We start from the raw sequence: 14,999 nt of genomic DNA, 5'->3' as shown, positions 1-14,999 counted from the left end.
GCTGATTGTGGACTTTAGATGGGCTCAACATCCAAGGACGTACACGCCACTGGAGATAAATGGGTCTATTGTGGATAGGGTGAGCAGTTTTAAATATTTGGGAGTCCGCATCACAGAGGATCTGACATGGGCAACGCACATTGCCGCACTGGTGGGTAAGGCAAAGCAGTGCCTTTACCACCTTAGACAGCTGAGGAAATTCAGAGTGTCTCTGAGGATCCTTCATTGCTTCTACTCTGGGGCTGTAGAGAGCATTCTGTCCGGCAACATTACAGTCTGGTTTGGGAACAGCTCTGCCCAGGACGGGATGGCCCTGCAGAGAGTAGTGCGTTCGGCAGAACGCACCATGGGAACTACACTCGTCCCCCTGCAGGACCTATACATCAGGAGGTGCAGATCCAGAGCAAGCAAGATTATGAGGGACCCCTGCCACCCCAGTAACGGACTGTTCCAGATGCTACGATCAGGCAAACGTCTCCACTGTCATGCTGTGAAAACGGAGAGGATGAAACGGAGTTTCTTCCCACAGGCCATCAGGACTGTCAACTTTTATAACTCCAGAGACTAAATTTTAGTCTACACTATAGTAACTTATTAACTTTATTTATATGCTGTAACTGTAATTCTTTTTTGTGCACAATCCGCAGGCATTGCCACTTTCATTTCACTGCACATCGTGTATGTGTATGTGACAAATAAACTTGACTTGACTTGATCAAATTGAAGGATGGAGCAGCCTCAAAAGGAACAAAGGGTCTATTCCAACTCTAATTTTCAATGTTTCTATAAACTGAAACAGGAGGACTAGGCATTGCTAAGGAAATGAATGTAGGCAGCAGCAGTGGTGAAGCAAATATGTGGTTGGTGGAAAAGGCAAGTCGCTTCCATCTGCAAATGGATTTTGAACCAAAGGACAAAATTGACAAAATAACCAATGCAGTAATATGAGGATATTCTCTTCTACACAGATGATTTAGATCTGGAATGTACAAGATGGATGAAGAGGGGAGGGATTGTGGAAAATCCCATGAGGGGCCACGAGGTCGGAAGCACCGCCGAGAACAAAGGAGGAACCGGCGTGAGGGGATGGCGGGAGGGAGAACTAAGGAGGACTCGGCATGGGGATCTGCTGAGAGCTAAGGGCAACCACAAATGGAATGTGTTAAAAATGGTTTGTGTTCAAATGGGATACTTGTAACTTTGTCAGTGCTCTTTATGTGGCGACTCTTTGTATACCTTGGGTATGCAAAACAAAGAGTATCATTGAGGCTTGTCACATGTGACAATAAATAAAGTATCAAAATGAAGGAGGCCGATTGGTGCCAGGTGGCACCAGCAATGGTTGCCTTGCCAACAGTCTGTCTGTTCCTTCCTTCTTTGTTGTTTTTTTTATTATGTGTTAAATGTATGGTTTTGGTGTTCTTTAGTTTGTTTTATGCAGGGGGGTAAATTTGGGGGAAACTTTTTAAAATCTCTTACCTTGACGGAGATGCGATTTTTTTCCGTATCGTATCTCCGTCCGCACTGCGGCCTGACATCGAGGAGTTGGCGGCCTTTGCTGGAGACCAACTTCGAGAGCTCCACTGCGGGAGCCTGCATGACTTTAACATCGTGAAGCTGGCGGTCCCTGTCGGGGATCGACATCAGAGCTGCAACCGCGGGAGCATGCGGACTTTAACATCGTGGAGCTGGCGGTCCCTGGTTAGAGACCGACTTTGGGTGCTCCAAGCCGCAGGAGCTTCGACCGCCCCTACGCGGGAGCTTCGATCTCCGGCTGCGGGAGCTCCGATCGCCCCGACGCGGGGGCTTCGATCGCCGGCTGCGGGAGCTCCGATCGCCCCTACGCGGGAGCTTCGGTCAACCCGACTGCTGATGGTTCGACTTCCCCGACCGCAGGAGAATAAAGAGGAAGCAGATTGGACTTTATTGCCTTACATCACAGTGAGGAATGTGGGGAATCCACTGTGGTGGATGTTTATGTTGACTTTTATGTAGTTGTGTGTCTTGTTGCTTTTTTTAAAAAAGTTTGGCTGTATGGTAATTCGAGTTTAACTGCACCTTAATTGGTACACGTGACAATAAACTGGCCTTTGAACTGGCCACACAAAGAAAACAACTGGACAAGTGCTCAAAAAGGAAAAGAACTGCAGGGTGACTCTAAAGAGAGGGTGTGTGGGAATAGATGGATTCCTCTTCCACAAGTCAGGCATGGCCTCCAATACCTTTAGAATCTCAGCTGTGAAGGTAACACATTAGAAAATGATTAACATGTTCACTGAGCTCGTCAAGCTAAAGGACTGACCTGTAATGTTTTGATTGTGAAAAAGGCCAAAAAAAGAGCCTTTAAATATTGTTACTCTGACAGTTTCTGTTCTCAGGCAATTCTGAAACTCTAAAAAGATTTATTTTCTTTGTTGAAAGGAATTGTACAAACGTGCTGAAGATCATGTAACAATAAGTGCAATAGTCATCTGATGTTTGACAGAGAGCAAGAATACATGAAGTTTTGACAAATGCATACATACGTAATGATTTAAACAGCAAATACAATTTTTTATTCTGGTTATCATATGCCAGAAAAATTGTTCAATGAAACAAGCAGGTCTTTTTACAATCAACCGAACTGTGCCATTAATTAAGCCAAGGGAACAAATCTTTTGATCAAAGGACAGTCTTAGTTTTAAACAAATAAAAGATTTCCGACTGTTAAATTACAACTAATCCACACAACCTTACCTTCAGAATCAAATCCTCATCTGCCTAACTTCATTGAAGGCAGCAGATGCATAGAATATAGTACAACACAGTTACAGGTCCTTCGGCCCATAATGTTTGTGCCAAAATGGATGCTGAGACAAACCCTTATCTGTCTGCACAAGATCAATATCCCTCCGTGCCCTACACATCCAAATGCCTCTTAAACACCACTACTGCAACTGCCTCCACGCAGAGACACAAGGCTACAAGATGCATAGCTTTAGAAATAGAGCAATGGTATTTCTCCTATTAAAAACAACAGCCAGCTGCCAGTAAAATGTAGATGAATTTATAATTTTCTAATCAATACATTCATGTTTTTTTCCTGCACTGGATATCCAGTTGAAATTTCCAGCTTGATTCAAATATTTTCGGATGCAGTTAACTCTTGCATCTGCAGACGTTCATAAGCTTCGAGCCACGATACCCAAAATGGGTAGCACAACATCACAGCTGGTAGAGCTGCTGCTTCACAGCTTCAGCAACTTAGGTTTAATCTGACGTTCGGTGCTATCTATATGGTGTTTGCACGTTCTTACTGCAACTGCACGGTTTCCTCCAGGTGCTCCATTTCCTTCCACGTCCCAAAAATGTGCAGTTTGGTAGATTAATCACCGCGAGAAAATTGCCCCTAGTGTGTGTAGACGAGGGCTATAACTTTGAGGGCTGTAGGAAGTGGTGGGGTTGGGTTGGGGAGGTGGGGGGGTGGGGTGGTAAGGGGCTGGTTAATGAGACCGCGGCAAGAATTAAAAAATGGGATCAATGTCACATTAGTGTAAATGGACGATTGTAAGACCTAGTGGGCAAAAGATCCCGTTTCCATACTGTATCTCTCGATGATTCTTTTACATTGTTGGAAGGACCCTCAAGTCACAGAATTCTGTTCCCCCCTTGGTACATGATCCCCAAATTCCTGTGCTAGATATAATTGAAAATCTTCTGAAAATCTAAATATACCACACCCACTGTTCTACTAGTCACCTCCTAAAGAGGTTGGCACAGTGATAGGGTTGCCACCTTGCAGGTTCGATCCTGACCACGGGTGCTTGTCTGTACGGAGCTTGTACATTCTCGCCGTGACCTGCTTGCGTTTTCTCCAGGATCTCCGGTTTCCTCCCACACTCCAAAGACGTAAAGGTTTTTGTAGGTTAATTGGCATGGTAAAAATTTTAAAAATTGTCCCTAGTGTGTAGGATAGTGTTAGTGTGCAGGGATCACTGGTCGGCGCAGACTTGGTGAGCCCAAGGCCCAGTTTCTGCGCTGTATCTCCAAACTAAACTGGACTTCAAACATGGCCTTGCTTTCTCAATTCCATGCTGACTCTACACAATGCTGTTATCTTTTCAGGTGTTCCAAATAGCATTCTTTATTACAAATTCCACCATTTTTCCTCCATCTAACAGGCTTGTAATTCCCCATTTTCTCTCCCCTTTCTTTCCCAAACGGTGGAGTGATATTTACTACCCTCGAATCCAGAGGTACAATTCCAAAACTATAACATTTGGGAAGACGATAACCAGAGTGGTCATTATCTCTACAGCCAGAAAGTTCAGAACACCGGGAGATAGATCAATGGGTTCTTGGAATTATCAGCTTTGAGTGTCACCAAACCCCTCTCATCAAAATGTTCCCAACCCTCGGGCCTATTGCTATTTTATGGCAACCATGAGCCTCTTTCTTGGATTTAATACTCACTTTAATTTTTCATCAACTAGAGATGGATCACTTTTCCTCTTGTATTTGGACTTTGTCCATGGAGCTGATGCACTGCAATGCTGAGAATTATATTCCCTCTGCATTGTATATTCCCTTTTGTTCTATCTATTGTATTTGATATTGACTTGATTGTATTTATATATGGGCATGCCCGATTTCCATCCTCCCGTTTCATTTAGATTAGTGTGGAGATAAATGCAGACACAGGCCCTTCGTCAGACCCAGTCTGCGCCAACCAGCGATCCCCGTACACTAACACTATCCTACACAGCCTGGGGACAATTTTACCAAGCTGATTAACCTACAAACATATACGTCTTTGGAATGTGGGAGGAAACCGAAGATCTCGGAGAGATCTGCCGCTGTCAGGCAACAACTCCAGTGCTGCACCCTTTAAGCTACTGAGGCATGTGCCATCTATAGCAAGTACCAAAGCATTAGGGATATGGCACCAAAGCAAAATCCTCCATGTACAAGGTAAGCAAATCAAGATCAATGTCCTTGATCAGGCCGATATCCTCAGTAGAGGCTGTTCATCTGTCAATGATATTAATGCTTTTCGAACATTTAGGTTCAGGTGCCAGAATCTTTCCTGGGAATCAGGAAGGAAATAAAGTCATTATTTTTACTATCTTCTTCCCACTTTCACTTCGCACTTTCTTCTTGCCAAGCTCACACATGGGTTCTTGATATTAACAGAAACCTTAACTTTTCACAGAAAGCCATGTGAGTATCTTCCTATTATCAGATGACACAAAGCTGGGTGACAGTGTGAGCTGTGAGGAAGATGCTATGAGGTTGCAGGGTGACTTGGACAGGTTGTGTGAGTGGGCGGATGCATGGCAGATGCAGTTTAATGTGGATAAGTGTGAGGTTATCCACTTTGGTGGTAAGAATAGAAAGGCAGATTATTATCTGAATGGTGTCAAGTTAGGAAAAGGGAATGTACAACGAGACCTGGGTGTCCTAGTGCATCAGTCACTGAAAGGAAGCATGCAGGTACAGCAGGCAGTGAAGAAAGCCAATGGAATGTTGGCCTTCATAACAAGAGGAGTTGAGTATAGGAGCAAAGAGGTCCTTCTGCAGTTGTACAGGGCCCTAATGAGACCGCACCTGGAGTACTGTGTGCAGTTTTGGTCTCCAAATTTGAGGAAGGATATTCTTGCTATTGAGGGCGTGCAGCGTAGGTTTACTAGGTTAATTCCCGGAATGGCAGGACTGTCATATGTTGAAAGACTGGAGCGACTAGGCTTGTATACACTGGAATTTAGAAGGATGAGAGGGGATCTTATCGAAACATAAGATTATTAAGGGGTTGGACACGTTCGAGGCAGGAAACATGTTCCCAATGCTGGGGGAGTCCAGAACCAGGGGCCACGGTTTAAGAATAAGGGGTAGGCCATTTAGAACGGAGATGAGGAAAAACCTTTTCAGTCAGAGAGCTGTAAATCTGTGGAATTCTCTGCCTCAGAAGGCAGTGGAGGCCAATTCTCTGAATGCATTCAAGAGAGAGCTAGATAGAGCTCTTAAGGGTAGCGGTGTCAGGGGGTATGGGGAGAAGGCAGGAACGGGGTACTGATTGAGAATGATCAACCATGATCACATTGAATGGTGGTGCTGGCTCGAAGGGCCGAATGGCCTATTCTGCACCTATTGTCTATTGTCTATCTTTGTTACAAGTGACTTAATGATAAGATTAATTTATAAATTTGATGAAACAAATTTTTAAAAGGCTTTTTTAGGCAACTGGAATCCAAAGCCATTCAATAAAAAATATTTAATTTCAGTTACTCTCACCTTTTCTTCAGAAAAAGGATCTACTTCATGGCATTGAGGATCTTGATCATCTGTGGTGCGCAAGTTGTTTTTGGAATCTTTGCATCTCAAGAGTACTTTTACCATGTATCCTTCATTGGGCTCCTGTGAAAAATAGGCATGTGTAATATGGATCTCAATCAGATGTACTTAACTACAAAAATTGTCTTTAGTTTGCACAGCCACAGTGTAGAATACTGGTCACTTTACTTGGAGAGACATAAGACTCCAGATGATGGTATCTGGAGCAAATGGGGAGGGGTGGGGGCGTGGGGGGGAATGGGGAGGGGTAGGGGGGAATGGGGAGGGGTAGGGGGTGGTGGGGAATGGGGATGGGTGGGGGAATGGGGAGGGGTAGGGGGTGGGGGGGAATGGGGATGGGTGGGGGAATGGGGAGGGACGGGGGTGGGGTGAATGGGGAGGGGTGGGGGGAATGGGGAGGGGTGGGGGGTGGGGGGAATCGGGAGGGGTGGGGGGGAATGGGGAGGGGGGGAATGGGGAGGGATAGGAGGAATGGGGGGTGGGGGGAATGAGGAGGGGTGGGGGCATGGGGGGAATGGGGATGGGGGTTGATGGCAGCAGGGGATGAAGGAATTGTCAAACTCGCCAAGTTGCTCCAGCAGTTTGTTTTATGGTCACTTCACTCAGTGTGCTGCTAATTTCCTGAGTGGTCTTCACACTGCATTTCCCTTGCTCAGTAGCTTTGCAGATTATGTTGCTTTGTGCTCATCTGGCATTTTTCCAATTTGGCAAGGGTTTCTATTCCCTTTTAGCCAGAGACTGGACCCACAATACTCAGCATGCGAAATCCAACCCCCCTCAAATTGCCTCCAAGCTTTTTATCAGTTCATTACAGTCTAAGCTTCCAAGTTGTCAATCCCTTTGTCTCAAGAAAAAGATCATTCATGCTCACACTGTAGCAGCCTTGCTCATTTTGTTCCACTTAAATCTTCCTTCAGTTTCCTTTGTTGCAACAGTCTAGTTGCTTTCCCCTTATAACTACGGATTTCCAGAGCTGTGACCATCAGTGTAAATGTCATCTGCATCCCATCCAGAACAGCATGATTTATTCCAGCTTCAACCCATGTAGTGTACAATGCAGTTCCAACCTTGCCTCATTAACTCATCGATTGAAACCTGTTGACTTCAGTTTTACCAGGGCTCATTGAGGCCACCCTTGGCCAAATACTGCCTTGATGTATCATACGTGTAGAAACATAGAAAATAGGTGCAGGAGGAGGCCATTCGGCCCTTCGAGCCAGCACCTGTGTCTGCCTTCTCCCCAAGGAATCCATAACCTGTGTCTGCCTTCTCCCCAAGGAACTGCAGATGCTGGTTTACACCGAAGGCAGACACAAAATGCTGGAGTAACTCAGCGGGACAGGCAGCGTCTCTGGAGACAAGGAATGGGTGACGTTTCAGGTCGAGACCCTTCTTCAGACCGTCTCTCCAGTGATGCTGCCTGTCCCGCTGAGTTACTCCCGCTGAGTTACTCCAGCTTTTTATGTCTATCTTGATGTCTCATAACTTGCTAACTGTTCCCATCGCACCTTTGGACTAAGGTAATGACACAGTCTCAAGCCAAGTAGTCTCGTTGAAATCCAAACTAAGAATTGGAAGAAAAATATGAATGAAAGTGGAGAATTATAAAAATCTAAAATTTGAAGGGAATGAAAATAGTCGGGATTTTCCAAGTTTTGTGCCCGATCCAAGAAGAACGCCAACTTCCAGCATACCTTTTGCCTCCACTCCCAGCCATTGGAGATTTCGTCTGAATGTTGTATGAACAATTTACAGAACTGTTGAAATTGCTGCTCTCCCAAACCAATCGATTCATTTTGGTTAACTTTAAGCGACATCTGTAGACAACGAAGAAAACAAAAGATCTTTCGGTAATTTCACACACAGCACAAACAATAACTTTAAATAATCAAAATCATAGTTCTTCAATTTTCAGGAAGTTTGGAAGAATAAATATGCTGTCATACAAGCCTCGTTGTCACCTGCCTTCAGCTAACAATGAATCATTAATTCTACATTTCCTTGAGCAGTCTGCTTTGATCTGTTGTTTCCACACCTTCCCCTTCCATATCTCTTGCCTCCCTCTCCCCTGACTCTCAGTCTGAAGAAAAGCCTCGACCCAAAATGTCACCCATTGCTTCTCTCCAGAGATGCTGCCTGTCCCAATGAGTTACTCCAGCTTTTTGTGTCTATCTTCAACCACAGTTATATTGCGTTTCAAAAAGTGGATGTAAAGTAGAACATAAACCTGTTATATTGGAATGATTCTTGCAATAAACAGTATGAAAAAATCATGTATATCCATTCAGGTTTTAAGGTTTTTTCCCCCCACCCTTGTTACATAATGTCAAATGTCATAGGAGCAGAATTAGGCCATTCGGCCCAGCAAGTCTACTCTGCCATTCAATCATGGCTGATCTATCTCTCCCTCCTAACCCCGTTCTCCTGCCTTCTCGCCACAACCCCTGACAACTGTACTAAACAAGAATCTATCCATGTCTGCCTTACATATATCCATTGACTTGGCCTCCACACCCGCCTGTGGCAAAAATTGCACAGATTCATCATCCTCTTGACTAAAGACATCCCTCCTCAGCTCCTTCCTAAAGGAACGTCCTTTAATTCTGAGGCTATGACCTCTAGTCCCAGACTCTCCCACTAGTGGAAACATCCTCTCCACATCCACTCCATCCAAGCCTTTCACAACACATCGACAAATGTTGGAAAAGTAATCTCCATTGATACAAAGATGAATATGTACATCCTTTCTGCAAGTAAAACCTGCAATCTCAAGTAGGTGGCTAGTTTTTGGACTAGTATCTGGATAATGAAACTTTGATATTATCTACAAGACGTCCACTTACATCAGAGTGCATTCTTCAGTGGTGCAAAGAGTTCACTGACATTGCAAGAAACACAGTGTTTGCAGCAGCCATTTACACCTGCCTGACCTGAGCTAGATCAGACAGACACAAAATGCTGGAGTAACTCAGCAGGTCATAAGTGATAGGAGCAGAATTAGGTCATTCGGCCCATCGAGTCTATTCCGTCATTCAATTATGGCTGATCTATTTCTCCCTCCTAACCCCATTCTCCTGCCTACTCCCCATAACCCCTGACACCCGTACTAATCAAGCATCTATCTATGTCTGCCATAAAAATATCCATCGACTTGGCCTCCATAGCCTTCTGTGGCAAAGAATTCCACAGATTCACCACCCTCTGAGGAATCCATAGATTCATTGTTTCACAATCAAGAGCTTGGTACATGGAAGCTCAGGCTGAATAACTAGTGCCAATCAATTCCAACCAACACTACAAATAACTTAATTTATATCAACAAACTTTCCAAGGGAACAAGCGACAAGTATTTCTCATTTTTGGAATCTCCGGTTGATTCAGGGTAAGTTATCAATGAACTACCTGTCAGTAAAGTGAGCTACATTGAAACTTAGGAGATCCAGTTTTCAATGAGGCAGGTGTCCCACCTTTCTTCTGCAGGCCCCTTGCCATCAAACTCCATGTTGAGCACGGATAAAATAAACCACAGAACACTGAAAAGACACAGCCATCTCAGTAGCTTATTTGCAGATGTTATTACTGCTACACAGTTGGAGATTCACGGAATAATTTATCAGGAATAAGCATTCATCAGCAGGGCCAAAATATCCAATTGCGAGAGTGTATCTAAAAAACACACACATTGCAATTACATTTCTGATTCTCCATTGATGAAGTAGGCCCCAGCTCAAATACAAATAAAATATTCAGGACAACCCTCACCATTAATTCTCCCATTTCCTTATTCCCTACAGCCACATGAAACAAGGAACTGCAGATGCTGGTTTATACTAAAGTGAAGAAGTCTGAAAAAGGGTTACGACCCCAAAATGTCACCTATCCATTTTCTCTGGTGATGCTGCCTGACCTGTTGAATTGCTGCCGCATTTTCTGTCTCTCTGAAGTTTGGTTACTGAAGATAAACACAAAACACTGGTGTAACTCAGGCCGAGTTACTCCAGCACTCTGTGTCCATCTTCGGTATAAACCAGCATCTGCAGCTCCTTCCGACACATAGTTTGGTTATTATTTGGCACAAAATCATTTAACCAGTTATCAGCAGGCCCTGACTCAGAACAATTAAAGATGTGCACAACACATTATCTGGCTTAAATAAACGAGCTGAGCAAAGATGAACACTGATAGTAATAACTCCTTTCCTTTCACATCAGAGGTGAGTAAAATGCTTGCAGCGGTCTCTAATATTTTCACACCAAAGATGAAATCATCTTTAAGTTTATATCCACAGTGCAGCCAAATCTCAGGGGATACATTGAAAATGCCTGAGAACATCTAAAACTATGTCATTATTGAGATGGAAATGCAATAATTGCAAGAAACCTCCATATAGCAAATTAAACTCTCAAATAAACTTCCATATTTCATTCAGATTTTACATTTACAAATGTGTTTTATTATATTCTGACAGTGCAACACAATTTTTTTTTAAACACCTATTGCAGTACATGTACTTTGCCAAATACTAGGCCAGGAAATCCATTGTACAGTGTAATGTTTGTGTGTGTTTTACAACAGGGACATATTGGAAAAGCGATCAGGAAGTTCACAGATTGTTGCCTGGGCTTCCATGCGCACAACATGCTAATACTGTTCCCTGGAGATGCACAGTGACATCCACGGCTGTTCAATGCATCATTGGACACCATATCCAGAAAATCCACTCCCAAATAAGTATATGCACATCACCTGCTCCAGGCAAAGCAGGCTTTTGCAAAGACTGAAGATCCACGCAGAAAGCTGGAGTAACTCAGCGGGACAGGCAGCGTCTCTGGAAAGAAGGAATGGGTGACGTTTCGGGTCAAGACTGGAGTTACTCCAGCTTTTTGTGTCTATCTTCGGTTTAAACCAAAGATACTAGAGGAACAAGATGGACCACTCCGTTGAAATCGCCTATACTGAAGTGTAGTACGCAAAGGAGCGTAACGTCCGCCATTTTAGTAGGCAAAACCCGCCGTTCGTTATGCCTCTCGCAGTGTAATCAGTGTTTTGGGGGAACAGTATGTGTGACGATACCATAAAAATGCAGAATATATCTCATCTTAGATATATCTTAGGGCAGCACGGTGGCGCAGCGGTAGAGTTGCTGCCTTACAGCGAATGCAGCACCGGGGACTCAGGTTCGATCCCGACTACAGGCGCCGTCTGTACGGAGTTTGTACGTTCTCCCCGTGACCTGCGTGGGTTTTCTCCGAGATCTTCGGTTTCGTCCCACACTCCAAAGACGTACAGGTATGTAGGTTAATTGACTGCGTAAATGTAAAAATTGTCCCTAGTGTGTGTAGATAGTGTTAATGTGCGGGGATCGCTGGGTGGTGCGGACTCAGTGGGCCGAAGGGCCTGTTTCCGCGCTGTATCTCTAAATCTAAATCTATCAATTCACAGATTTTTGTTATTTTTCTTTTTAAATGTTTCTGCAAGTTTCTGCCTATTAAAATGGCGCCATGACATACTACGGTTTTTAGGGTCGAGTGGTCTATCTTGCTCCTCTAGTATCTTTGGTTTAAACCAGCATCTGCAGTTCCTTCTTACACGTTTTGCAATGACTGTTTAGTTCAGTTTATTATCACGTATACCGAGGTAGAGTGAAAAGCTTTTTTGTCGCTTGCCATCCAGTATAGTGGAAAGACTATAAGATGGATTACAATCGAGCCCTCCACAGTGAACAGATACAGGATAAAGGGAATGACGTTTGATGCAATTAAAGTCCAGTAAAGTCCGATTATAGATAGTCCAAAGGTCACAAATGAGGTAGATGGTAGGTCAGGACTGCTCTCTAGTTGGTGATAGGATGGTTCAGTTGCCCGATTACAGCTGGGAAGGAACTGTCGCTGAATGCAAGGCCTACATAGAGTCATAGAGTCATAGATTGAAACTGTGTGGAAACAGGCTCCTCGGCCCAACTCGCCCACACCAGTCAACAATGTCCCAGCTACCCTAGTCCCACTTGCCCGCGCTTGGTCCATAACCCTTCAAACCTGTCCTATCCACGTACCTGTCCAACTGTTTCTTAAACGATGGGATAGTCCCAGCCTCAACTACCTCCTCTGGCAGCTTGTTCCATACACCCACCACCCTCTGTGTGAAAAACGTTACTCCACGGATTCCTATTAAATCTTTTCCCCTTCACCTTGAACCTATGTCCTCTAGTCCTCGATTCCTCTACACTGGGTAAAAGACTGTGCATCTACCCGATCTATTCCTCTCATGATTCTGTATACCTCCATAAGATCTCCCCTCATCCTCCTACGCTTCATGGAATAGAGACCCAGCCTACTTAACCTCTCCCTAGTCCTGGCAACATCTCATAAATCTTTTCTGAACCCTTTCAAGATTGACAATATCTTTACTATAACATGGCGCCCAGAACTGAACACAATATTCTAAATGCAGTCTCACCAACGTCTAATACAACTGCAACATGACCTCACAACTTCTGTACTCAATACTCTGATTGATGAAGGCCAAAGTGCCGAAAGCCTTCTTGACCACCTTATCTACCTGCGACTCGACCTTCAAGGAACTATGCACTTGTACTCCTAGATCCCTCTGCTCCACAACACTACCCAGAGGCCTACCATTTACTGTGTAGGCCTTGCCCTTGTTCGACGTCCCAAAATACATCACCTCACACTTCTCTGTATTAAATTCCATCAACCATTCCTCCGCCCACCTGGCCAACCGATCCAGATCCTTCTGCAATCGCTCACAACCACCTTCACGATCTGCAAAACCACTAACTTTTGTATCATCAGCAAAATATCTGCCTACCTGGCAGATATTTAAAGGACAACTGCCAGACTAAGCCCTAGATTGTGGATTCAAATGTATAAAGTTTCCTACAAATAAGAGCCACTTAACTTATGCTACAGATCTCCTTCTAAACACCCATCCATGTGCATAGATCCAAACGCAACCCCAACCACATCCATTGCATCTTAATTACCACTACTTGGAGAGGAGGAAGAATGATTAAATGTAAGAAAACATCCAAAAATAAGGAGTTCACTTTCCACAGAGGCTGTCCAACCTGCTGAGTGCTTCCAGCATTTCTATTTTTATTTAGGCTCCTTAAAATTCTTGAGCAGCATATCCAGTACTATCTCTAGTTTCTCCTTTTATCCACCGTTGGATCACTTTCCCTGGAGCTCAAAAGGATTAAATAATTGTTGCAAATCATTCAATAATTCTTCAAATGCCTTTCCAATGTCAACCCTTAAATGGAGTTTCCTGTCCAGCAGACCCAGCCTGGCCCTCAGTTTCCGTTCTTCAGCTTGCAAAATGTGGTTGAATCACACTACTTTCAAACTAAATGTTAGATTCTGTCGTCTTTTAGTCACCCTTCCATAGGATCCTCTTTACTACGGAATTATAAACTAAAGATAGGCACAAAATGCTGGAGTAACTCAACTGGACAAGCAGTATCTCTGGAGAGAAGGGATGGGTGACGTTTCGGGTCGAGACCCTTCTTCAGGGCCTAAAGAAGGGTCTCGACCTGAAACATCACCCATTCCTTCTCTCCAGAGGTGCTGCCTGTCCCGATGAGTTACTCCAGCATTTTGTGTCTATCTTCGGTTTAAACCAGCATCTGTAGTTCCTTCCTACAAATTATACACAAACCTTTTTGTTTCAGAGTACTCGACCTTCACAAGTTGTTTACGCAACAAGTTGATCTTGGAGAGGGATGGAGGGGGGTTGGAGGGGGGGAGGGGGGAAGGGGGGAAGGGGGTGCTGCACCAATGCAGGAGAGGTTTGGGCCCAACGGGTCCACTTGGTCTAGTTTCCTTTACATTCCAGGAATTCATTTGGTGCATTGTTTGTCCAAATCTGACTTCCCTAACCAATATGTAAAGTTCCCTCTGAAGGTCATAACTCCAGTAGTAAGTAGAAATTATTGACCAGATATCAAAAACGTTTGGAAAATTCCATCTAGTCCACACAGCCAACGCTCCACAAACGTGCATAACATCATTTTGCATTTTTACCTCCAACAATTATTTCAGCTTCTTTACCTTAAAAAAAGATTTTTAAAACTCCCTGCACACTCAGGTGTCAATTTGTTAAACCATTTGGCTTTAAATTGTTGCTGCTTTCCCTTTAAAGTTCAGGAGCACTGCACCCTTGCATCAACTTGACCAAAGCCAACTTTTCTATTTAATGGAAAAACTAACACCATCTCGAACCAGCTATTTTTTTTTTCTTTCTTTTTTTTATTTTTTTTTCCCATTGGAACCTAATCAGATGTACAGCACTTTGGTCAACGTGGGTTGTTTTTAAATGTGCTATACAAATAAAATTGACTTGACTTGACTACACAATTCAAAAAGGGAAGTGAGGCGGCCACTGATCTTACAGATATATGTGGAGCCAATCTGACATGAAGACCCGGCCTCTTGCCTGTCAAACGGAACACAACAATGAAACAGCTGGCCTACGGCGCTTGCTCAAAAACCTGCCGAAACGCACCAATGTGCAAGAAAAACACCAAGCAACAGAGTCTTTGCGCATTTTCCTCAAGTAGCAGTGATTTAGCAAATATTTAGAATGTCGTGGGGGCTATTTATTTATGCTTCCTTTGGAATGTTAAAATGTGCACGACCGACACGGGTCAA

At 44.0% G+C, this 14,999-nt stretch overlaps 1 protein-coding gene across 3 annotated transcripts in view; it reads right to left on the bottom strand.

Annotated features, from left to right (window-relative positions):
• atg10 (ATG10 autophagy related 10 homolog (S. cerevisiae)) overlaps positions 1–14,999 on the bottom strand; it is a 232,134-nt gene that overhangs the window by 192,394 nt on the left and 24,741 nt on the right. For all 3 annotated transcript variants that reach the window (XM_078397047.1, XM_078397048.1, XM_078397049.1), the window contains exons 2-3: positions 8,025–8,147; positions 6,271–6,393 (exon numbers count right to left, since the gene is read on the bottom strand). In XM_078397047.1, coding sequence (XP_078253173.1) covers positions 6,271–6,393; positions 8,025–8,147 — 246 coding nt within the window. The remainder of the gene's footprint in view (positions 1–6,270; positions 6,394–8,024; positions 8,148–14,999) is intronic.

The sequence above is a fragment of the Rhinoraja longicauda genome, chromosome 3, assembly GCF_053455715.1.
Source record: "Rhinoraja longicauda isolate Sanriku21f chromosome 3, sRhiLon1.1, whole genome shotgun sequence".
In the NCBI taxonomy this organism is placed as follows: domain Eukaryota; kingdom Metazoa; phylum Chordata; class Chondrichthyes; order Rajiformes; family Arhynchobatidae; genus Rhinoraja; species Rhinoraja longicauda.
This window is presented reverse-complemented; position numbering and strand designations above follow the sequence as displayed.